The sequence below is a fragment of the Molossus molossus genome, unplaced genomic scaffold, assembly GCF_014108415.1.
Source record: "Molossus molossus isolate mMolMol1 unplaced genomic scaffold, mMolMol1.p scaffold_m16_p_5, whole genome shotgun sequence".
NCBI classification, from domain to species: Eukaryota; Metazoa; Chordata; class Mammalia; order Chiroptera; family Molossidae; genus Molossus; species Molossus molossus.
Window position 1 is genome coordinate 48,457,471 of NW_023425388.1, and position 26,705 is coordinate 48,484,175.

At 43.4% G+C, this 26,705-nt stretch overlaps 1 protein-coding gene across 1 annotated transcript; it reads left to right on the top strand.

Annotated features, from left to right (window-relative positions):
* Positions 1–26,705, top strand: LOC118616936 (60S ribosomal protein L36-like). Its single transcript, XM_036242496.1, has 2 exons — positions 1–46; positions 26,383–26,705. Exons 1-2 carry the CDS (start codon positions 1–3, stop codon positions 26,703–26,705), a joined length of 369 nt encoding a protein of 122 aa, XP_036098389.1.

Below are 26,705 nucleotides of genomic sequence, written 5' to 3' on the forward strand. Positions count from 1 at the left end.
ATGACTGTCCTCCTTTTACAGCTAAGGGAACTGAAGCTCTGCTCAGGTGAGTGGCAGGGCCCACTTCCGTTTGGTTTCAGAGCCACTCTTCCCTCCGCCACCGTCAGGCTCTCAGAGCTATAACAGCATCCTGACCTTAACCCCTGAGTCTCCCACAGAAAGAATGCAAGGCCTGGCTGCCATGGCTGCACCATCCCGGTGCCTTGCCAGAGCGGCCTCCACTGTCTCACTTCTGCTCTCACTCACCTTCTAGAAGTGGGGAGCACCACCAGGCCCCTGGGTCAGCAGAAATGCTGATCCTCTCGCTGTCCTGGTCAGTGGTGATGAGCCCTCTCCGGAAGCCCCAATGCTGCCTAAGCTCGTCTCCCCTCCCATAGAGGCATACGCTTAAAATCAGGGTCTTTGGTATTCCCCCAAACTTGCTCTTTATCTAGAGCTGTCAATCAAGATACTTTGGACTTCAATAACAGAGTATCCAATCAAAAATGGGTCCTGTCTTGGCCGGTGTGGCTCAGTTGTTGGAGCGTCATGCCCATAAACTGATTTGATTCCTGGTCAAGTCACATACTTAGGCTGCGGGTTTAATCCCCGATAGAACGATGTTTCTCTCTCTCTCTCTCTTTCTCTTTCCCTTCCTCCCTCTCTAAAATCAATAAACATATTTTTTTAAGTGGGTCTCACATAAGAAGCCAGAGATATGGAGTGCCAGGTTGATCCAGAAGCTCAGTGATACATCAGGATGCAAGATTTTTTTATCTTTTTATTCTGTCACCCTCAGTGTGATGGAGATATCTCCTCATGATCACATGGTGGCTGCCACACCATGTCTTCATACCACCCCAATCCACTATCAGGAAGTAAAAGAGCAGGCCTCTTCTCCTCCATCACTTTTTTTGTTTTTATCCTCACCCAAGGACATTCCTCTATTTATTTTCAGATAGAGTGGGAAGGGGAAAGAGAGAGAGAGAGAGAAACATCAATGCTAAAGAGACACAGCAATTGGTTGCTTCCCACACAACCCCAACCGGGGCCAGGGACTGAACTGCAACCCAGGTTCGTTCCCCTGACCAAAATCGAACCCACGACTCTTCTGTCCATGGGCCAACACCCCAACCGCTGAGTCAAACCAGCCAGGGCATTACTCTTTTCTTTTTTTATTACCAGAGAGAAAATATTTCCTAAAATCTCATCAGACTTCTAGGCCACTTGACCACCTCGCACCAAACACCAGGAAATATAAATGTAATACCATAGATAGGCTTGAACCAAATTTGATTCATCCACTGAGACTAGTCCACCTTCCTCAAGATCTAATAGCTGAACAAAATCAGGGTCTGTTAGTATAGAGGAGGGGGGAAGACTGCTGTGCAGTTAGCCTCCTGTGCCTGCCCCAAAAATATCCCAATCATCCCCAATAAAACTCAATTCTTTATTCGCTGTGAATCCTGTTCACCAAGTTGTCTTCTTATTTTCCATATGCCTTCCAAGCCCTCCCACCCCATCCCCTGATACAAGCAGATAACTGTTACCTTCCCCACAACCTTTCATTTTCCTAATAAGCAAGCACACATCTGTGGTATAATAATATCTACAATTATATTTTAGTGCAAGGTAAAAGCACAATTGGATGGGTATTTATGTCAACCTGGATATGCTCTATGATTCAGCATGAACTGGTAAATAATCTTTATAGCTACATACAAAATAACTATTCTGTGAAAACTTTGTATCCCTAGCAAGCAACAAAATGTACAAGCCATTGACAAAAGCTTTATTACTGAGAACATAATTTAATTATATCTTACTATGCTATTTGGCTTTATGATGCTTATAAGGAATAGATTCTGTCCCCATACGAGTTGGTAGCTTCATTCAAGGACAATCTCAGAAAGGCAACCCACTGTATGGGAGAACATCATTGCCAATGATACATCAGATAAGGGGTTAATTTCCAAAATATATAGAGTGCTCATACAATTCAACAAAAGGAAGACAAAGAACCCAATTTAAAAAATGGGCAGAGGAGTTGAACAGACACTTCTCCAAACAGGACATACAAATGGCCAAGAGACATATGAAGAAATGCTCAACATCACTAATCATCAGAGAGATGCAAATTAAAACAACAATGAGGTATCACCTCACATCTGTCAGAATGGCCACCATCAACAAATCATCAAACAAGTGTTGGCGAGGGTGTGGAGAAAAGGGGACTCTAGTGCACTGCTGGTGGGAATGCAGACTGGTGCAGCCACTATGGAAAACAATATGGTGTTACCTCAAAAAATTAAAAATTGAACTTCCATTTGACCCAGTGATCCCGTTTCTAGGAATATACCCTAAGAAGCCTGAAACACCATTCAGGAAGAATATATGTACCCCCATGTTCACAGCAGCACTATTTACAATAGCTAAGATCTGGAAACAGCCCAAGTGTCCATCAGTAGACGAATGGATAAGAAAGTGGTGGTACATATACACAATGGAGTACTATGCAGCCGTAAGAAAGATAGATCTCTTATCCTTTGAGACGACATGGAGGGACCTGGAAAGTATTATCCTAAGTGAAACAAGCCAAGCAGAAAAAGACAAATACCACATGATCTCTCTTATATATGGAATATAATGAATATAACAGTCTGAGGAATAGGGTAGACCCAGAAACACGGAAGTAGGGTACAGACTGACAACCCTCAGAACAGGGGGTAGGGGGTGGGAAGAGATAAACCACAGAACATATATGCATGTATGCATAATCAATGGACATGGACAACAAAGCCAGGGACGGGGTGGGGGAGGATGGGGAGGAGGGTGTCAATGGGGTAAAAAAGGAGAAACATCTGTAACAAAAATAAAATTAAATTTAAAAAAAAGGACAATCTCAATTCCTAAGGCCACAGATTGCTCCTCTAACTCCAGTCAACTGTTTTCTCTAATACAAATTATAGTGACAGAAACAAGTCTTAAGTCAGCCACAGAGGAAGAGCCACTGTTCCCTCATGCTAACTTACTGTTACAAAACGATAATTTATTGAGCATCAACTATGTTCCGGAAACTATGAGAGGCACTTTATAAACTCTAATGCACCTCATCTTCCCACTAATCCAGTGTAGTTAAGTACTATGATCTTCATTTCAGAGATATGAAAGTAGATTAAGTCATATAATTATAGCACAAAATATCAGTGTTGTGCCCATTGCCCTTAGCCCACCCTGGATTCACCGGCAGACGGTTTCCATACACTCCAAAAGTATTACTCTGCCTGACAGCGTTCTCAGGCTATAAGAGAACGTCAACATGCCCAGCCAATGTGGTTCAGTGGTTGAGCACTGACCTATGCACCAGAGGTTGCCAGTTTAACTCCTAGTCAGGGCACATGCCCAGGTTGTGGGCTCAATCCCCAGTAGGGGCGTGCAGGAGGCAGCCAATCGATGCTTCTCTCTCATCAATGTTTCTCACTCATTGATGTTTCTATCTCCCTCTCCCTTCCTCTCTCTCTAAAAATCAATAAAAACATTTTTAAAAAAGAGAGAGAGAACATCAGCTCACCAGAAGTGCTGGAGAGTTAATACCCCAAGAGTAACCTTCAACTGAGGGTCAGGAGTTGGTAGATAAATAGGCTAGCTTCCTTGTTCTTGGTGAGACGATGAAGTGTGTTCTACACTGTCTGTCAGGACTCCCAGAGCGCTGAGCTCCGGCTGCCCGTAACAGTGACCCATTCATCCTCTAAAGGCGTCCCACCGTTTCCATCTCACTTCCCTACCCCATCACTGTGTTTCCCAAATAAACTGCTTGCACCCAACCCTTGTCTTAAGATCTGCTTGGGCTCTGGCCAGTTTGGCTCAGCAGTTAGAGAGTCAGCCTGCGGTCCGGAGAGACCCGGGTTCGGTTCCCGCTAAGGGCACATACCTCGGTTGCAGTTTGTCCCCGGCCCTGGTTGGTCGTGCGGGTGGCAACCACTCGATGTGTCCCTTTCACGTCGATGTTTCTCTCTCTTCCTCTTTCTCCCTCCTACTTTATCTGAACAAAAAATGAAAAAATGTCCTCGGGTGAAGATAAAAAAAAAAAAAGATCTGCTTGGAAATGGGGTGGGGGTGCAGATTAAGACACAAAGCTACTGAGTGTCGGAATCAAGTTTTGAACTCAGGTCTGGCTAATTCTAAAACCCATACTTTTCACATTCCACTGATCTCCTGTGACCCAACAGAATCCCGTCCTAAGGAGAGGCTGTCTCAGAAACACTCCACAGCAATTGTGACTTTGAGCCATCATAGTCAGGGATTCTAACTCTTTCCACTAAACTAGCCAACGTCTGGTCAGCTCTGGCTCCTGCTCTTTGCTGAGCATCTTGATGCTCAAGGACCTATCTTATCACTGACAGTAAGGACTTCACAAAGCTGTCTAGGCCACTGCCTGCCTTTGAAGGGCATAGTCACAATTGCAATGGCACCGAAGCATCACATGCTGCCCCTGGCAGTGCCTCTGGACCTCTGCCTGCCACATTTGCCGGGGCACATAGCCCGAAACACCACCATTGCCAACAGCCCGCTGCTTCTACTGCTCTCTCCCAGAGAAGCAGAGGAACCCCCTTTTCCTTTCCCAATATTTGTAGAAAGGTCAAAGGGGTTTGTCTTGACATCTTTTATCTTCTGCTTCTGAGAATCTTTGAGTTGCTCTCTTCCATGACCCCATATAGAGACTATCGCTACGTTTGGAATTAAACCTAGATAGGGCTACCACCAATTTAAACAGGAGCCATCTATTGCCCTGCACAAGCTAGGCAAGTTCTCTAGTCCCCTAGAGAAGCCCCTCCTTCCTGATTCACAGCCTGTAAATGAGAGGGCAGTGAGAAGATCACTTATAAAATAATTCAGGAAAGTGGCTGGATGCAACATAAAAACATTACAAATGTTTCCCAGTATACCAACGATAGCCAATTTAAAGATGTAATGCAAAAATAATGCTATCCACAATGGTAATAAAACCTATATAATGCCTAGGAATAACTTCAACAAGAAATATAAGACAAAACTAACAAACCTTACTAAAAGATTTTAAAGAAAACCTAAATAAATATGCCAAATGGGAATATACCAGGTGGAAATAAAAGAACAAAAATTCTACTCTGATACACGCTTCTTTATTCCAAACTATTACGATTCTTCTACAAACTATATTTAAAAGGAAAGTATAGCATACATTACATGCATGAGTATAGAGTTGAGCTATATGGTGCTTACAAGGGTATGTGTGCCTTATAATAATTCATTAAGATACACATTTTTGTTTGTCATTTCCTATAGCTATGCTTTGACGATGAAAAGGAACAATAATAGTAACAATAATCACCATTTTTTGAGCATCTACAAGATGCAAGGTCTTCGCCAACCATTACCTCTTTTAATGCTTACAAAAATTCTTTAAAGTTAATGTCAATGTTCTTCAACTTAAGCCTGTGGAAACAGAGGGCTCATGGCTTGTTAAGCTTCTACCTCATCTTTCTCTGCTCTCACTCTGCCCCTTGCTCCAAAGAGATGGAGTTAAGATTCAAATCCCATTTGTTCTCTCCAAAGCCTGGTTCCTAACTGCAATGATGTAATATGTCACCATGATTTTATAACCACATAGTTTATTTCTGAATATGTTCAGAGCTTTCTTGTCTTTGAGATGTGTTTATTCCCCTTGCCTAGATTGTTTGTCCCCTTCTCTGCCTGAAGAAACACTACACCTTCAGATTATAGAACAATATGTAGGTTTGGTACCACTTTTGTAAGTTCAAACCAAAAACATATGTAAATCCTAAATCAGGGTTTCCCAACCATGGCACTACTAACATTTTGGACTAAATAATTCTTTGTTGGGGAAGAGGGAGCTGTCTTGTACATAGTAGGATGTTAAGCAGCATCCTTAGCCACTATCACTACATACAAGTAGCATCTTCTCTCAGTTGTGATCATCAAAAATGTCTCCAGACACTGCCAAATATCCCCAGGTGGCAAAATCACCCTGGTTGAGAAATGTTGTCCGAGATACATACCTATCAAAAATGTTAAATTGTGATTATCTCCAAATGGTAAAATTAGTAATGCTTCTTATATCCTTTTTGTTTTAATATATATTTTGAAATCTACTTAAATTGTTTTTTTTGGGGGGGGGCAGGTAATGTCATATTTTTCTCATTATGTAAGTAATGAAGTTGACTGAAGATTTACGAACTCCGTAGCAAAAAGAAGAGTCCAGACTGACATTTCCCAGAAATACTTAATGGGTTTTGTAAACACAATACTAGCTGTCTTTAAAGGCACTATCTCCATGAAACTTTTCCTGATATCTCAGCTGTATATTCTCTATCATTTCCCTATATTCTCACTTAAATATTTCTTGATGATGTGGATCTGATTTCTTTCTAGATGACAAAGTCCTTGAGAGAAGAAAGGTGCCGCCCATGAGTAGGGTGACGTCCTGGTTTGTCCTGAGAGATTTCCCGGGATGCTGGACTTTCCGGGCTGAAACTGGGACTCAGACAGTTTGGCCACCCCATTTCTATGTCCTCCAGGGTGCCAAACAGCTTGCCTATCGTAGGTATTAAATAACACTTGCCTAATTAGCGCTGGAAAAGAGAAATTAGTAATGCTGTCCTTTGATGGAAATGAAAATAGTCCTGTCTTCTCCTCATCTCATTCCCACCCCATCTTTTCACACCTACATTTCCACTTCTTGAGTAATTTACCCGGCATCCTCTGAGCTGAATTCTGTATATATTGAAACCTATGAACAGGTCACATGTTGACATTTGTTGTTTCAGCCCTCAAAGTTTTGGAAGATAATTACCCATGAATGTTTTCGTGTTTCTGCATGTTATGGGCCTTTTGAGCAAAGAACACTGGCACACTGGCTAAGGGGAGAGTCAGTAAAAACATGCCTCAGAAGTTAGACATAGTGTGTTGCTCAAGCGACATTTAGGAACTTATTTCTCCTTGAAGCTACTTGCTTACATTGCATGATAGTAAAGGGAACGTAGAGATTAGAGATTGTCCACTCCTCTTTTTCAGGGAGGATTTGTTTTCCTTCCAGAATAAGGACCTTTTTCTCTCTCTCTCTCTGGGGGAAAGAATGGGCCAATGAGCCAGTGGCCCTCTATAAGCTCTGAGTGTCATAATTTTGGGGGTGCTCTCCTAATGGCAGGCTCTCATTATGTTGCCCTTGGGCTCAGGATTCAGGGAGCTGGTATGAAGTGGTCTGTGTGTAATAAATGGTCTTTTCTCTGATTCAGAGAACTCATGTTTCTTGTCAGAAAAAATTTAAATATATATGTTATATATATATACTTTTATATTTTAAATATATATATATTAAACATGCCGTTCAATTTAACCTGATTTCTCCAGGATAAGGGACAAGAGGCATAGGAGAGTGGAACCAGCAGAGTGAACAAAGTAAAATGTGCTTCAGGGTCTAAACCCCCGCAGGGAGGGACCTAGACTCCAAACTTTCCTCTCCACCGATACAATGCCTATTCATCCTTCATGATAAGATGGCCCTCCTGCCTCCATAAAGCTTCCCGAACACACCTGTATGGCGGCCTCGATGTGCGCACGCTGCACTGCTCATGCCTCTGTGGATGAACTGAAGCGCTGTGTTGTCGTTAGCTGCCACTTGTCTGTCTCCCCCAGTAAGCGGTGAGCTCACTGAGGGCAGGGCTTGTGTTTCCCAAATAATATCTTATATCCCGGAACCTGGCGCAAACTCAATTACATGTGACTCGGTCAAGAAGTATGAGATAGGTAGATGGATTTCATGGTTGGATGACAGAATAATTCAAAACTGTGTGAAGGTGAGGAGACCTATGGCAAGCAGCAGCCTGTGGCTCTCAGAAAGAAGAAATCTGCGTGCTAGGGGGTATGTGAGCCGACTTGGGAGGACAAGAAGGATTCATAAGGAGAGGAAAGACGAGGGTAAAGGCTTTCCAGGGAAAAGGAAGAGTGTATACACTCAGAGGTGAGGTGGGAAAGAACAAGGAGTATTTGGAGAACCACAACACATTAGGTACAACTGGGGCATAAATGTATCAGTGAGGAGGGGGTGGAAAAGGAGGAACAATGGTAAGAGCGCAGGCCAGTGAGGGGATTTGGACCCCGCTCTATGGCAGTGATGCTAAAAGTAGAGCAGATGTCAGCATTACCTGGGCCCCACATTTCCTGATTTGGTGGGTCTGGGGTGGGGTCTGAGAATTTGCGTCTCTAACAAGTTCCCAAGTGATGCTGATGCTGCTGATCCCAGGACCATTCTTTGAGAACCACTGTTACATGTGACTCTCTCAGGAGCTCAGCAGATGTTTAACAAAGGAAAAGAGAAGGACCCTGATGTGAGATTTGAAAGGCCATCAGGTGGAAGAAGCTAGAGAATGTCCAGTGAATCAAATAGGAGCCACAGGAAGGAGTTACAGGCAAGTCACTTGCAGACCAATATGAAGGATTCTCACATCATTAAATCCATCCCAGGCTGGCCTACAAATACCTCAATAGGTCATGACACAAATCCAGATAATTAAGTGACTTGCCCAAAGTCACACAACTAGATCATAGCTGAAACGAGACTACAGTTCAGAAGTTGCAGCTCCTGTCCAGCCAGTGTGGCTCAGTGGTTGAGCATCGACCATGAACCAAGAGGTCGCCGGTCCAATTCCCGGTCAGGACACATGCCCAGGTTGTGGGCCAAATCCCCAGTAGGGGGCATGCAGGAGGCCCCCAATCGATGTCCCCTCTCATCGATATTTCTATCTCTCTCTTCTTCTCACTTTCTCTCTCTCCAAAATCAATGAAGGAAAAAAAATTTTTTTTAAAGAACTTGCAGCTCCTGAATCAGCACTTTATTCATCACCAGGCTGAAGCAGCATGATCAGGTGTTCCTTTGACCACATACGTATGAATCTGCCAGGAAAGTGATATGGTAGACATCAAGGGAATGGGCACTGTTCCAAAAAGGAATGCCACACAAATGTTCTCTTGGCAAAAATGGATAAGTCTACAGTGTTACCCAGCCTGCAGTGGGCATTGTAAACAGATAAGTTAAGATCAAGAGTCTGGCCAAGAGAATCAATTACGTATTAAGCATATTAAGCACTCTAAGAACAGAATAGCTTCCGGAAATGTGTAAAGGAAAATGGTCAAAGAAGGAAGCCAAAGAGAAAAGTTCTTGGGTTCAACCGAGGCATCAGCCTGCTCCAGCCAGAGAAGCTCACTTTGTGAGAACCAGTGGAAAGAGGCCCGAGCTGCTGGGACCCATTCCCTATGAATTCAGGGCATAGTCGGTAGAAAACAAATAAATGAAATACCTATGGACTATGAAAAGAAAATACGTTAATGGCTCTGGTGGCAGTCCTCAGGTCTGATGTTCATAGAAGAACATTAGTCTGGGAGGAAGTAGAAGGTGCAAGGCAAAACTCTAATCCTAGAGGAACAGTAAGATCAACCTTGGTACCCAGAGGACCAAGGACTAGAGATGGGCATAGATTAAAGCAAGATCAGTTTATTATAGTTCATTAAAAGGATTTTACAAAGAGGTTAATGCCTCAGTTTCTTTATCTGAAAATTAGGACGTAATAATAGTATCTACTTCAATCTACTGTAAAGAGGGGGAAATGAGTGAATATATATGAAGCCTTTAGGACAATGCTTGGCATATATTAAGCCCTATATAAGCATTAGCTATTATAATTCAAATCTTTCTGTAAAAGAGAAAGTATGTGTATTTCAGTCTAAATCTGGCTTCTGGCTTCAGAACAAAAACTCCTTCAGTAAAATAGCCTCTGTTAATATCTACAAGCTGTCTACTGTTCCATGTTATCTTGAATTATGTCAATATAGTTAGTGTAGCAGTGCCCACAGACCACCATCACCACAGAGCAATGAACATTCCCATCACTCCACCCTGTGCATCAGAAATATTATTCTTCCCAGAGTCACAACAGTTTATAGAAAATTTTATCTGGGAAATTATTCCCAAAAGTAACCCAGATCAGAGAAGCAATTTGAAAAGTATATTAATATGTTACAGATATATAGTTACCATATAGAGTATCATTAAGTGCTGTGTGGTTTAGTTCATCCTATTTCCTTTTATCTTGATAAAATGAATTACTTTTCTCTTTTTATAATTGAGGAAACCAAGACTCAAAACTGAAGTCAGGTGCTTTGTCCCAGGTCATACCAGCTGTATTGGGTATGCCAGTTATAGTATCTGATTTGCCCGTGCCCTAGTCTAATGGAAAGTTCCCAGCCCATATCCCCTGTCCCCCAGGAAGCCATTTGTGGTACCACAGGACTCTGTCACTACTCCCCTGTGTGAACTGGACTACAGTGAGTTCTCCAACCCAAAGGCAGCCAAGCATAGAGAGAGAGATTAGTTCAAGGACACACGGCTGGCTCAAAAAGATCATATGGGACAATTAGTCTCTCTCTCTCTCTCTCTCTCTCTCTCTCTCTCTCTCTCTCATTTTAAAGAGGAAATGCAAAGTTTACCGTCTGAGAGCAGAAATAGGAGGCAAAAGGATACGTTGAGAGATGTCATGAAGTAGTCAGAACCATAGAAAGCTATGCCATTTGCCGGTCAAACGTCTGATAAGCAAATGTTGTAAGCAAGCAGAGGGACCCAGGAGGTGAAAAGGAGGCTGAAGTTAACATGTAGGCAGGTCACCCTGAGACTGGATGGAGAACCATGGCTCCCGTTGCTGAAGTCCTGAGGCCGCTCTGGATCTGCACCCACTCTCTCGCTCTAGTTAAGACTCCATTCTTGGATTTCAGAGAGACTATTGCCTAGATCCCATTTTTCTTCAAGTAGCTTGATTGAGACTTTGTTTCTTACATCTAAATGGGCCTCACTGAAATAGAAGTAGAGGAGTGTCATAAAGCTTATCCGTCTGACCCCCACATACTAACCACTGTACAGCCTTCCTCCACAGACCAGGGATGTTACAGGTGCAGAGATGGGTTCTGAAAACGGATCAGATACCATAACTGCAGGCAGTACTAATTCAGTTCTGCTACCCACATTCAATTCTAAACTGAACTTTCCAGCTGAAGAGTCAAAGAGTAAACTGGAAACAAAAAATTCTAAAGAGTGGGTTTTGTTAATAAGAACAGCCCCCACATGTTCACTTATTGCGAAGTGAGGAGAAAAGGCTATAAAATGATGGGTACAGAATGCTCCCATTTTTTTGCAAATATGAGTGTATATAAAAGACCAGGAAAAAAGACATTCACTCATTCATCAAATGTTTAATGACTATGTTCTAGGTGCTCAGGATATAATGGAGAGCAAAAGTGGACACAGTTCCTACCATCAAGGAGCTTTCGGTCTAGTGAGGGAGACCAACATTAATAGACAGTCTGTAAATACTAACAAAGGCTATTGTACCGAAAGAGTTTTTGGTCTGAAGCCAGAAGCCAGATTTAGACTAAAATATGCATACTTTCTTTCTTACAGAAAGGTGTGAATAATAATAGCTAATGCTTACATTGCTATCATTCTAAGTGCTGTGGGGGAGATGCACTTGGTGGAGAACCTTTATCAGGGGCAATTTTCCCTGGTCAGAAGGTCAGCAAAGGCTTCCCTGATGACAGAGCTGTGATGGATGAATATGTAATACCTGTGTAAAGAGGTGTCCAGGCAAGGCTACAGCAGGGACAAAGCCCAGTGGTAGGAGAGACCACAGCAATATAAGCAACTAAAAGAAGGCCAAGTGGTTGGAGTAAAGAAAGTTGAGCAGAGAACGGTGTAGGTTGAGGCTGGAGAGGTAGGCAGATCCAGATCACGCACAGCCACATTAAGGCCAGGTGAAGGAGTTTTGTCTTTACCTTTGTCTTGAGGGGCGGGTCAAGTGAGGGTAGAGTTTGGAAGATACAATAATGTTACACTTTTAAAATATCTGTCTCTATATGGAGAACAAAGCACTAGGGGCCAGCATGGATGAGCTAGAAGAGAAGGGGGCCAGTGTGGAATCTATCACGGAAATCTAGCTGGCATATGGTGGCAGCATGGACTGGGGACAGAAATCAGAGGATGCATTTAAAGCATAGGTGAAAGTTAAAATCAATAGGATTTGGTGACGGATTGCACATGGAATGAATTTTCATTCCATTTCTTCGTAAAGAAAAAGGAATTTTCAAGAACGGCCTAGGTTTCTAGTGTCAACAGCTGGATGAATAGAGGTATCAACACTCTGGCATAAACAGCACTGGGGGAAAAAGCAGGTTGAGGGGAGAAGAGTATGAGTTTATTCTTGGTCATGCTGAGTCTGGAATCTGAAACATTTAAGATATATGTGCTCTCAGGTGAGATGTTTGATACATAGTCTGGAGCTCATAGAAGCTTGTGTTGGAGATATTAATTGATATACCAAAATATTAAAAGTGGTTATTTCTGGGTGACAAGCTTTTGTATAGTGTTCGGCAATGAACACTATTTTTTACTAAATAGAGGGTTTTTTAAAAAGTAAAATGTCCCCTGTGCTCCTAGCAAGGGAAGGGACTCTACTTGCTATAGCTGGGACTAGCAACCTCCACAGGAATGTCCCTAGACTAGGGGAAAACCCTATTAGTTTAATGCTCATGTCTCTTTGGCAACACCATGCTTCTTTCACATGGGTCTACATAGATCCAGCCAATTTCCAAATTGTAACTTGGCGTCCTGAGCAGAAAAATGCAACAGGAGGGGGTGTGCTATGCAGCTGGAGGGCCAAGTCTCAGATCCAGACGTCTCCTGATAATGGGGGTGCTTTAAGGAGCCCAGTAAACAGCAACCTTTCCCCCTCATCTTGGAGATGAACCAATTGAGAAGTAAAACAAAGAATTAGGAGATGAGAACCAAATAATTATGCGTTAGCTAAATTGGAGAGACAAACTGTTTCATCAACTTATTACCCACCCAGTCGTGACAACCAGGCTGGCCCTTACCTCCACCTCACGCCCAGAGTTGCAAAGCAGGAGCACTGGGCCATACACACACAGTTTCAATGTCTTCACTCACCATTTTTCCTGAGGCAGAATGAGGAGGGATGGAAGAATGGAGAAAGGACAGGAGAGTAGGGTTAATGCAAGAAAATATCAGAAGTGGAAGGCAGCATCCATACTCACCTACACCCACTATGAGTGAACGCATTTAACATCTGGTTTATAAATTAAGCTCTCTCACATACAAGAGAACTATGCTGCCCTGGCTCATGCATGTCTCTCTCACATAAATGTTTCTCTCTCTCTCTCTCTCTCTCTCTCTCTCTCTCTCTCTCCCCCCCTCCCTCCCCACTCCCACTCTATCTAAAAATCGATGGAAAAATATCCTTGGGTGAGGATCTAAAAAAGAAAACTACAAGATGGCGGCGTAGGTAAACGCAGTATCGCGTCCTCCCACAACCACATCAAAGTTGCAACTAAACTACACAACAACCATCATTCAAAACCGCCTGAAATCAAGCTGAATGGAAGTCCTACAACTACGGAATTAAAGCAGCAGCCACATCAAGACTGGGAGGAGGGGCGGCAGCAGACGGGCTGGTCCCACACCCACGTGTGGCGGATAAAAATCAGGAGGACACCTCGGCTGGGAAGGTCCTCCCTGAGGACTGAGGGGTCCCCGTCCCACACCAGGGACCCCCCTCAGGGTTCCAGTGCCAGGAAGAGAATCCCCATAACTTCTGGCTGGAAAAACCAGCGGGAACTGAGGCTCAGGGAGGCTGAGGTGGCTGGAGCCCCAGGCAGCTCCTTAAAGGGCCCGCGCACGGACTTATCGGACTCTCTCCCTCTAAGCTTGGAGGGGAGGCAGCTCGAGGGGCACCAGAGACATACAGGGAAGAACTGAGCTGTTTGGCACTGGAGCGAGGGCTGGAGAGGAGGCTTTCTCCGGGACAAACATGCTGTCAGAGGCCTTTGTTCCTTTGGTGAGCCCTTCCCTGGGGTGGCAGACAGAAGCCATATCTGGGACTCCAGCAACCTGGCTCACACTGGTAGCCCTGCCCTGGTGACTCCCTGAGGCCCCGCCCCACCCAACTTTCAGGTCCACCCAAGCTGTTGCCATTTGCTTAACCATAGGATTGGCCTGTCTTGGATCCTGCTTCAGGTTTCCCTAAATTCTTTCAAACAAGAAGCATCTGTTCTCAGTTAGCCCCATACCTCTCGTTAAGTAATACACAGAACAAACACAGAGAGGCAGCCAAAATGAGGAAACAAAGAAACAGGTCCCAAATGAAAGAACAGAACAAAACCCCAAGAAAAGAACTAAGCGAAATGGAGATAAGCAACCTAACAGATGCTGAGTTCAAAATACTGCTTATAAGGATGCTCGATGAACTTAGTGAGAACCTCAGTGAACTTAGTGAGGGCCTCAAGAGCATAAAAAAGGACCAGTCAGAAATGATGGATGCACAGTCAGAAATGAAGGAGGCATTAACTGAAATAAAGAATAATTTACACAGATTCAATAGTAGAGTACATAAATCCAAGAAACAAACCATTGATTTGGAATATAAGGAAGCAAAAAACGCCCAATCAGAACAGCAAAAAGAAAAAAGAATCCAAAAAAAATGAAGATAGTGTAAGGAGCCTCTGGGACAACTTCAAGCGTGCCAACATTCACATCTTGAGGGTGCCGGAAGGAGAAGAGCGAGAACAAGAAATCGAAAACCTGTTTGAAACAATAATGGCAGAAAACTTTCCTAACTTGGTGAAGGAAATAGACATACAAGTCCAGGAAGCACAGAAAGTCCCAAACAAGATGAACCCCAAGAGGCCCACACCAAGACACATCATCATCAAAATGCAAATGGTTCAAGACAAAGAGTGAATATTAAAAGCAGCAAGAAAAAGGCAGCTAGTTACCTGCAAGGGAGTTCCCATTAGGCTGTCAGCTGATTTCTCAAAAGAAACTTTGCAGGCCAGAAGGGAGTGGCAAGAAATATTCAGAGGGATGAAAAGCAAGAACCTACAACCAAGATTACTCTATCCTACAAAGCTGTCATTTAGAATCGATGGTCATATAAAGAGTTTCCCAGACAAGAAAAAGTTAAAGGAGTTCATCACCACCAAACCGTTATTATATGAAATGATGAAGGGTCTTTTTGAAGAAAAAGATAAAATATATGAACAAACAAAATGGCAATAAATACATATTTATCGACAATTGAATCTACAAACAAAATGAACAGGCAGAGCAGAAACATTCTCATAGATACAGAGAACATTTTGTTGGTTGCCAGATGGGAGGGAGATTGGGGGAATGGGTGAAAAAGGTGAGGGGATTAAGAAGTACAAATTCATTGCTAGACTGACAAACCTCAAAGGGAAAGGGGTTGGGGGGGTGGGAAGAAATAAACCAAAGAACTTATATGCATAACCAATGGACACAGACAATAGTGTGGGAAAAGGCGGGAGGGGGGCGGGAGTGAGGAGGAGGGAGTCAATGGGGGAAAAATGAGGAACATCTGTAATACATTCAACAATAAAGATTTTTTTAAAAATAAGTAGAAAAAAGAAAACTATGCTGTCCCATGTACATTTGGATAGAGTCTGAGTCCTTGGTGACTAGCAACAAGTTAGCACTAGCTGATTTTTGGCAGAAACTAAATTTACTAGCACAATACTGGGTGTGTAATTCCTGTTTGGGTCCTGGATTTAAAAAGGAAAAAACACCCATATCCATACTCATAGCAGAAATATTTACAATAGTCAAAAGGTAGAAGCAACCTAAGAGTCCACTGACAGATGAATGAATAGACACAATGAGGTTTATACATAGAATAGAACATTATTCTGCCTTAAAAACTAAGGAAATCCTGCCAGATGCTACAACATGGGTAAATTTAAATATACCATGAATGAGGAAATTAAGCTAAGTGAAATAAGCCAGTCATTAAAAGGTAAAAGCTGCTCCATGGCAATGTCCAGAGCAGGTCTTGACCTTGAACTAAAACAGTGAAATCCCACACACTGTGGTCAGGGGAACAGTGGTCAGTGGAAGAAACCATGGAGAGTTTGGAAAGTTAGTTCTACAGTTGATTGTTTGGCGCATTTTAGTTTTTTCTTGCAGAAGATTCTTGCAGGTATCATTCAACCTAGAAAAAAATAAAAATTAAAAATAAATAAATAGCTCAGCTGGTGTGGTTGAGCATCAGCCCATGCACCAAGAGGTTGCCAGTTCGATTCCCAGTCAGAGCACATGCCCAGGTTGTGGACCTGATCCCCAGTGGGGGGCATGCAGGAGGCGGCCATTCGATGTTCTCTCTCATCGATGTTTCTCTCTCTCTCTCTCTCCCTTCCTCTCTCTCTAAAATCAATAAAGAAAGATAAATAAATAAATAAAAGGTGAATGCTGTGTGATTCCATTGGAGGTGCCCAGAGTAGTCAAATGCATAGAGACAGAAAGTAGAATGGTGGTTGCCAGGGCTGGGGGAGGGGGAATGGGAAGTTGGTGTTTAATGGGTACAGAGTTTTACTTTTGCAAGATGAGAAGAGCTCTGGAGATCGGTTGCACAACCATGTGAATATACTAAAAATGAGTGAACTCTACACTTAAAAATAGCATAGTAAAAAATAAAATTAAATAATAACAAAAAGAGCTTAACAAAAAAAGAGGAGTTTTCTTTTTGTTTTAATACATTGGGAATACTGGGCACAGGGTATTCCAGAGTTCCAAATGTCACATGTTTCGAAATATCCTCAGATGAAATGGTATTAAATATGGATGGTTGGAAATAGAAAATTAATACAAGTTGAGTCCTGGGATATTTGAAAAAATCTAAGACATTTTCAGTTTATGTGTGGATAAGTCTAGCATAAAGTAAATTTAAAGGTTTGATTACATTGTCGTCCCCCCCCCAAAAAAAAAAAGTGGCTCTAAGAGACATTTTAAGGACTGAGGAAAACTTGAATATGAATTATACTTGGTGACATTATATGAAGATTACATTTTTTCCATGTGATATTGGCATTGTGGTTGTGTACTTGTTCTCAGGGAACACATGCTTTTAGGAGAGAAGCATCATTACACCTGCCACTTACTTTCAATGGTTCAGCAAAGAACAGTCTTTTATACAAAGAGATAAAGCAAAGCGTATATGGGAGCTCACTATACTATTCTGTTTTAAATTTTAAATGTTGGGGGATTTATGAGGAGCACAAAATCTCTACCTTGAATGGAGAACAAGGCTTGAAAGATACAGCTAAGAACAAGCTGAAATTCACTGTGAAGGCTCAGCCTGGTCAGATCGCCACTTCCTAAGTAGAAGATGCTGCAGCTTGTACCCCCAACACTGCCCTAGTACAGGGCACAGGACTGCCACACTGTGCCATTACCCCAGGGCCTCAGTCTTAAAACAACCGCCAATTGCCCTGGCCAGTTTGATTCAGCGGTTAGAGCGTCGGCCTGCGGTCCTGAGAGACCCGGGTTCGGTTCCCGCTAAGGGCACGTACCTCGGTTGCAGTTTGTCCCCGGCCCTGGTTGGTCGTGCGGGTGGCGGCCACTCGATGTGTTCCTTTCACATCGATGTTTCTCTCTCTCTCTCTCTGTTCCTCTCTCTCCCTCCCACTCTACCTGAACAAAAAATGGAAAAATGTCCTCGGGTGAGGATAAAAAAAACAACAACAACAAAAATACAACCACCAATTGAGTAAATAAACCCAACAGAGGTGGTCACCTCTGGGTGAACCATTACAATTAAAGTGTGAACTTGATCAGCAGAGGATAAGATCAAGGCAGAGCATGGGGCAGGGGAGGTGGGGAACGGGGACTTCCCATCAATCTTATTCTGAAACAGCCAGGTGGCTTTCTTACCCTAAAGACACTTCATCCAGAGTAAAGAAATGTGATCAAGTCCGTTTGAAGCTTCAGTACACTACAAAATTTCAGTACACCTTTAGAGGAGAGATGAAAAACAAAACAAAAACAAACATTAGGTTTAAAAAATCTTTTTTTTCTATATCGTCATTTTAAGAGAAGTTTTCCTGTATCACCCAAATTACCCAGAGAGTCCTAAATTAACCTAAATTCTTCTAGACTTAACCTACTGGAAACTCGATACAATAAATACAATACAATAGTTTTGATCTTTTATGATTCCTTAAAAATATGTAGAAACATTTCAGCACATTTCAGAGCCATTTAGGAAGGATTTTCAGACAATCTCCTCTGCATTAACAACACTGCTGCTTTATATGTAGATGTACATAAATGAAAAGAGAAGGTATCGTTAAAAGGTACCCTATGAACCAGTAGTCTATCCATAGAATAGTTAATCATCATATTCACCCTCCCAGGTCCTGGAAGCATGCTGTGTGAAGTGAGGGTGCATTAACCAATTCATATTGGGGGCTGAAAAACTTAGCCATCACTTTCTCAAAGGGATCATTGAGATTTTGAGTGCTTATACCTACAGAAAGAAGAGAGTCAGGAGGTCCATCACCCTATTCTCAGGGTCTAGGGGCTCTGCTTGAGCAGGAAAGCAGACCATTGGAAAGGGCCAAACTCCAGATTCAGAGAGACCTGAATTTTAATTCAGTTATTGCATTTCCCACAGTGTTGGGCAATTTGCTTAACTTTACCAATGCTAAGTTTCTTCATCTATAAATAGATTATCTGCCTCATGGCATTGCTGCATTTATTAAATGAGAGCTTCTTATGTAAAGTCCTTAGCACCACACCTGACATACAATAGCTCTAAAAATAAAAAAATAAAGAAAAACTATTATTAAATAACGAAAGTTTCAAGCTCGACTGCAAACAAAAGCAGACATAAATTTCCTCTAGACATGAGACCCATTTTGGCCACTGCCTGACTGACTGACATGTAAATCATGTCTAACCCTCTCAAAATAACCACCTTGCCCTGGCCGGTTTGGCTCAGCGGTTAGAGCATTGGCCTGCGGTCCGGAGAGACCCGGGTTCAGTTCCCGCTAAAAGCACATACCTCGGTTGGAGTTTGTCCCTGGCCCTGGTTGGTTGTGCAGGTGGCAACCACTCGATGTGTCCCTTTCACATCGATGTTTCTCTTTCTTCCTCTCTCTCCCTCCCACTCTACCTGAACAAAAAATGGAAAAATGTCCTCGGGTGAGGATGATAAAAAATAAAAATAAATAATAATAACCACCTTAATGGAAAGCATTTCTGTGTCTAAATTGGATACAGTTCACCCCTTTCACCTGGTTGCCTGGTTGCCCCTTTCTCTGTGGGCTCTGTCCTGGACAATCGACAGATCCAAGATGACACTGGTGATGGGGAGTTGAAACAAACCTTTTTCCAAAATTTAAGTTTAAGTTGAATCAGTTTTATTAAATGTCAGGCATGGGCCAGCCACAGTTCTGGACACAAAGGGATATGAGGTGACTAAATATTCCCCAGCCCACCCCTCAGAGAAGTCCCAGCCTAATGAGGCCATCATATGAACAGAAAACGTCTAAACAGAATGTGGAGCATGCAGGCTACTATGAGAAAGTAAGATACCTGAAATTATATGAAGCCTTTTAGACCCAGTCTTCATATGTTTTCAACATTTTATTCTGTTCTTCAACTTAGTTCTTTTCCTTAACAATTGAACACTCAGCAAATGGGCTTAAGTCCAACATACATTCAAGTGAGGAAACAAAATCCACCTCCCTCAGTTTGCTTAAAAGTGCCCTCTTTGTCTGGATTGTGCTAAGTTTGGGAGTTTTATGGTTCTTGTCCATCACAGGAAAGGCACCTAATGCAATCTGGACACGGCTATGTCAGAAAGGATCTCTCTGCCACCCTGGGGACTGAGGCCTTCAAGTTAACATGATGTCATTAGGGTGGGCCTTAATCCAAAACTGATTAGTGACGCCCACCCTCACGTGAGGACACAGTTCAGTCCACAGCATTCTGCCCCTGTCCTCCCCCCAAATCCGTGTTCTTATTGCATATAAAATACATTCATTTCATCTCAACAGCCCCAAAGTCTTAACTCATTCCAGCATCTACTCTAAACTCTCAAGTCCAAACTCCCATCTAAATATCTAAATCAGATATAGGTGACACTAGAGGTATAATTCATCTTGCAGCAAAATTCCCCTCCAGTTGTAAACTATGAAATCAGACAAGTTATGTGTTTCCAAAACACAAAGGTAGGACAGGCAAAGGAGGGACATTTCCCCATGAGGGAAAAATAGGAACCTAGCCAGACACACTCCTTTAAATCTTAAGGCTTGAGAATATAACCTGTTTGGCTCAATGCCCCACCCTCCGGACCCAGGGGGGCGGCTGTCTCCCTGCGCAGCTCTGCTGGCCAGGCCAGCCCCGAGGCTCTGCAAACAGCACATCTGCCCCCAAGGCTCCAGTTATTCTAACACAGAGAATTTAATATAGAGAATGGTGATTTTAATATAGAGAGAGGTCATTTTAAAAAATGTTAACTAAGTGACTGAAAAGGCAAAAAGAACACTAAAGCTACCACTAAAGTGGTAGGAAGTGGTTCACATGGCTAGGGGAACAAAGGGGAGAGATTGGGATTTATTAACTTTTAGAAGCTTGGAGGAGAGTCCCAATGGATTAGGACCGAGATTTGGAGGAGGGGTGCCCACCAGCTGTGCTGGTATCTCTGCAGGGATACAATGAGGTTGGCTTTGCAAGTTGGTAAAACTTCAAACTGAATTGAACTGTGTATCATTTACTGCCATAACAAAGTGCCACAGACTGGGTGACTTAAGCAACAGAAATGTATCGTCTCATAGTGGTGGAGGCTAGAAGCCCAAAATCAAGGTGTCAGCAGGGCTGGTTCCTTCTGAAGGCTGTGAAGGAAGGATCTGTTCCAGGCCTGGGCTTGTAGGTGGTTGTCTTCTGCCCTAAGTCTGCTCACCTTGTCTTCCCTTTGTGCATACCTCGGTGCCCAAGTTCCTTTTCTTACAAGGACATCAGTCATATTGGATTAAGGCCCACCCTAATGACCTCACATTAATTTGATGACCTCTGTAAAGACTTTATATCCAAAAAAGGTCACATTCTGAGGTAAGTAGGGGTTAGGAACACAGTATATGGATTATAGGGCGCACACTTTAACCCATAACAAGCTGCTTGTGGAATGAACTGACTCTGCTGGAGTCAAGAATCAACACTGGGTGCTGTTGACAGGAGCAGGAAGCCAACCAGAAGTAAAGCAGAAGCAAGGAGGAAAAGTAAGTCCCTCCTCCTCATCTAGCCCTGGGCCCTCCCTCTAATGCCCCTTACTAACAGAGCCTAAAAGGAGGCAGCTGGCACAGGGAAAATGTGGTTTGCAGAGTCCCAGCCCCTGCATCACAAAGAAGAATAAGTAAGAATGGGTTTGATAACTGGCACAGTTCTGAATAATTGTTAGTTATTCTTATAAATCACCAGCATCAGAAGTTTTATTTTCATTTTCCGCACAGCTTTATAAATAATAAGAGAGAGTTGCACTAAAATATTTACTTGAACAAACACGCTGGCGGTGCTACTAAAGCCGTTCTGGCAGCTGGTGGGCTGGAACGTCACCACGTCACCATGCTGCAGCTCACGTTGCCTTGTCCACTGATACAGTGTAGCAGCGGCCTTCAAAATTGAGCTATGGAAGGCCAATGTGCGATGTGCACCGTGTATAAGAAAATGAAACACTTGGAAAGCAAGTTGTCGTCAAGTGTTGTCTCCACTTTATAGCTCAGGGATGAAAGTTCAGAAGGGGAGGTCATTTGCCCAAGGTCACACAGCTAACAAGTGACAGAGCATGAATTTAAACTGAGGTCTGATTCTCAATGCCTTAGTTTCCTCATGTGCCAAGTAAAGATGAGTTACCTACCCAATAGAGGATTAAATGAGTTAATAGTTGTGCTTAGGACACATCCTGGCATGTAGTAAGAGCTCAACAAATGTTGGCCAAGTCAGGGGCTTTTTCTACCACAGCAAGCTGTCCCATTACAGACACTCATTGTCAAAACTGAAGCATGTGGAGGACAGAACTACAAAGAATGGAGATGGGGTTGGAAACAAAATTCCTCTAAATTTTTTTTATCATAACGTATTTGCTATCAAATCTTTCTGAGGGCAGTTCTCTCTTTTGAAATCTCCAGGAACTATAGACAAATGTTTATTGAGCACCACCCACATGGTAATTCCTGAGACAGAGCCCCATCTCAAGGGTCTCATCACCTCCTTGAGGACTTAGACAAGCAATGACAACCCAGAATAAAGGCTGTGATGGAGGACATCTCACATAGGAGCCTATAGCAGGGAAACCTGATGTGGACAAGAGAACTTAGAGAAAGCTTTCATGGAGGAAGTCACATTTCAGTTGAAATCTGAAAGACAAGTAGGAGATTGGTAAGCATTTCAGACATAGAAAAGAACAGGAGAAAAAGCCTAGAGGCAAGAGGGAGGAAGGAGTATTCAAAGAATTAAAGGAAGCTGACTGCAGCATGGAATTTGGGGTAAGCGACACACAATGCAGGAGAGACACCCCTGCCCCAGGACCTGTACCTGAAAGACTAAGTGAGCCATAGGGCCCTGGATATTCACCAGCAGGAGTGTAGGACCACTGAAGGGCTGTGAACAAGTGGGGGAAAATGGGGTGTGCACTTTAAGATCAGTTCTGGATGCTGCATGGAGGAGGCTTGGAGTGAAGTAAGAAGGGAGGTGGGGAAATCATAAAGTTGCTACCTGCCAACAGGCGAGGTGAGTGATGAGGAAAGTCTGAGACAGGGACGTGATCATGAGGATGGGGAAAGTGAATGGATTTACGTAATACTTAAAAGGCAGAGCCAACAGGATTTGGGCAGTGATTAGAAGTAAGGACTGAAGGAGCAGAAAAGAGAGGAATAAAGAAAAATGCCCAAGTTTCTACTTTGGCCAGTTGGATAGATGGTGGTATCCTTTACTAGTATAGGGATACAGGAGGCAGAGCAGGTTTAAGGAGGAAGATGCTGGGTTTGGGTTTAGGTTTAGGATTGAGTTTGAAGTGTACAAAGGTCATCCAGAAGGAGATGATCTGTAGGTAACTGGATTCTCTGCCAATCATCATGTCTTACTTCCCCATTTCAACTAGTGACCACAGTTCCACCTCTCCAAACAGCTAAGCGCTCTATGAACCAACCAATAAGTGCCTTGAATACCATCTGCTATCTAGAGTATTATTAGCCTCTTGTTTTAATAACCTATATATTTAAATACTCTCCCCTCAAAACTCATCCTAAGCAAGAACAGGATGTGGGTACACCCAACATATCATTATACATGTACTGTGAACTCTATTTTAAATGAGACTATTGTTATTTAATTCAATGGTACTTTCTAAACCCAAATCAATTTTTTTTCTCTTTATTTTACTACCATCAACCAGGACAGAGGGCCCCACTTTTTTCCTGTCTTATTAGCCTTCACAAAATTAAACACTGAGGAATGGAACATAAGTTACTTAAAATTTTATATTCTTGAAAGGAAAATTCTAAGCTTCAGAACATCAAATTAGATTTCTTAATCTGAGAATGTGGCTGGTTTAGAATCAGAAAACGTTACAGCTAAAACATTTAAATATGTGCCTATTTTTAATTCAGAAATCCTTACACACAAGGCTATTTTCAACCAATTTTAGCCTGTGTTAGGAGAAAGATACTCAAGCGTAATTCTGGTCTCTTCCGCAACGGGTCAAGTAGCAGCTGCAGGGGAGAAAGTGGTGATGTTTTTTGAGGGATAGGCTTCTCCCAGATGATGGCTGCTTTCCACTGGGAAGACTAGTGGCCAAGCCCAGGATGGAACCTCCAATGGGACTCACACCTTTGAAGACTTAAAATAGGAAAGCCACAAACCACCGAATCCAAAGGAAGCATAAACTATACTAAGAGGGATTCAAAAAGGCCACTTCTACCAGGAAGCCTTCCCTTATCCCATTCAGGCTGGGTTAGGTGTGTCTCCCATTTGCTCACATAGAACCCTGGGAGTCTCTGCTATGGCACTTGATACCCCTTGGTGGAAACATCTGTTCCAGTGACCATTCCTCCACTACACCAGTGTGTAATGTGAGGGCAGAAACTGTCTTGGACATTTGCATCTCCTTAGTGTCAAGCATAGTAGATGCTCAACAAAACCTGATAAATAAAATAGTGAATGCCCCAGACACATGTTTCTCAGGCAACTCTATCATCAATAAAGACACTTGGATGCTTAAATACATATAAACATTTCATTTTATAAAGTTTTATTGACTCTTAGCTCTACTCCTAACATAAAACTCAGACCCCTGAAAAGTCCTTTTAAAGAAGGAGTTGTTTTAGATGTGCCTCCAAATAAATGTGGTTTTCTCTTTGGTTAGTCGCAATGTGAAGTTTGCCTTTTCTCCTCTGCTCTGACCTACCTCCATGGGGCACCATTCATACATACTTCAATTCAAATCTATTTACTGAGCACGTACTTGATGGCCAACACTGTGCTGAAACAGGATATGTGGTGTTGAATGTGACAGAACCAGGCCCAAGCTCTCATGGAGCTTACAGTCTGGTGCCCACTGGCGCCTGCTCACCTTCCAAACCCCAAACCCTGAGGCTGTCATGTGGGCATAATACATTTTTAACTTGAAACCCTTAAAAATGTAATGCACTGATAGGGCAAGACCGTGCTAATCCAGGAATCTGTAGGTTCGCCATTCAGAGTTAAATAACAAGTCTGAGGAAGTATTTTAATTCTCTCAAGCAACTGAGAACTGATCAGTCCACAGGGATCTGTACTGAGGCACATCCACTTTTCCTTTAGCCTCCCACAATGTGGCAGCTGCACAGGGATGTCCCACCCTGTTGCCAATTCGGCATAGCCACAGGGAGACAACAATGCCCACCTTCATATGGCATCATTGGCTAAGGTCTTTTCACTTACCTGCTTAAAAACCACCCTTGTGAGAATTAGGGACAAGCACCCCTCTGGGCAGGTGAATTTTAAAAAGGTACCCCTTCCTCCCCAGCAGGTGCAGCCCCACTCAAGGGTGAGCTTCTGAGTGAGTGGAGCTTAAAGGCCAGTGTTCAATCCCAATGGGCCCGCTCAGCAGAGTCCCATACTAAGCCCTGCTATCAACTCCTTGGGCCACGTACTGGGTACAAAATGCATTAGTACATTGTCACCACTTGTATTTTAAGTTAGCATTCATAACTAAGGAAACCAGTTTCTCTGGGAAATTACTGAACTATATGGAAATCCTTTCCTAAAATCCAGGCAGCAGCCACAGAAACTTGAAGCATGATTCAAGCTCATTAAACTTTTTCCAAGATTGCAATTTATTTCTGCCAAATAACTGCAAAAACCGGTGACTTCACTGAACTCTCAGCAATTCAGAAATGGCAAATGAGTACAGCCTTCAGCTGTGTGCACCCCTGGACAAATCTCAAACACAGTTCCCATGAGTTGTCAGAGTCCTATCAGTAAGGAAGTGGTCTAGCAGCCTTTGAGTCTCTCCGAGCTCAAGTTCCCCAAAAGTCCTTTTTCTCAAGTAGCAAGTCAACAGATCTCCTCATCCCAGTCACTCGTTACATTAAAATAAGCCACCCTCTGTACCCTTTGTGTTCAACTACTTCCAAATGCCTGACACTGGTAATAGTTCAAAGCACAGGCAAGAGGAAAATGCCTAACAGTAATCATTTCCTTCATCACATCATTCAATAAACCTGACTTGAAATGTAGCCCTAATGTCAGCAGGGGTAGCCCTACCCCTTTAAGATCAGATAAGACAGGTTCAAATCCCAGTTCCGGGTCCTGTGGAAAGTCCAGGGCTCTCCTCAGATTTCTGCGAACGGGGCAGGGCAGGAAGGATTGTACTCGCAGTCCCTTCAGTTCTGGTTCCCAGCCTCCCTGGAATCCCAGCTCTCCATTCTGCCCCCTGGGGTGTTCCTTTTTCCTGCCTGAACAGCCCTTTCCCTTGCAACCCGCCAGGCAACTGTGAAAGCGAGGCTGCCTAGGGAGATGTTGCAGGGCTGCCCTACAGCAGCTGACGCGTGCAGACAACCTGTTCTCAAAGGGCCCACTACCCACACCTCGCTGGGGACATCCCGGCCTTGCTCATGCCTCCCCTCCTTCTCCTCTCCCCTCTTTCCAGTCACCACCACCCCGAGGTCCAAATCCTCCTCGGGATTGGAGATGAGCCATTGAGCCCCTCCTTCCCAAATCACCACAGACTCAGCTTGAAGCAAACCCTTCGAGGGGCCCAGCTGAACAAACGGGCCGTTTACTCTTTCAGCAGAGGCCTTGACTTTATCGCTGTTGTTTTCAAACAACATTCACCATCCTTGAAGACAGCTGAGGCTTCAAAGAGCTATTTTCTCCTACTTTGCTTTCCTGATGAAAGGTGCCATAGACATCGGGCACTTGCCCCTTCCGCAGCCGCAGCCACTGAGGAGCAGCAGCCGTGGCTCTGCGCTTCCCGACGGCCGTGGGCCTCAACAAGGGCCACAGGGTGACGAAGAGCGTGAGCAAGCCAAGGCACAGCCGCCGCCGCGGGCGCCTCACCAAGCACACCAAGTTCGTGCGGGACATGATCCGAGAGGTGTGTGGCTTTGCGCCCTCTGAGCGGTGTGCCACGGAGCTGCTCAAGGTCTCTAAGGACAAGAGAGCCCTGAAATTCATCAATAAAAGGGTGGGGTCACACATCCATGCCAAGAGGAAGAGAGAGGAGCTGAGCAATGTCCTTGCAGCCATGAGGAAGGCAGCAGCCAAGAAGGACTGA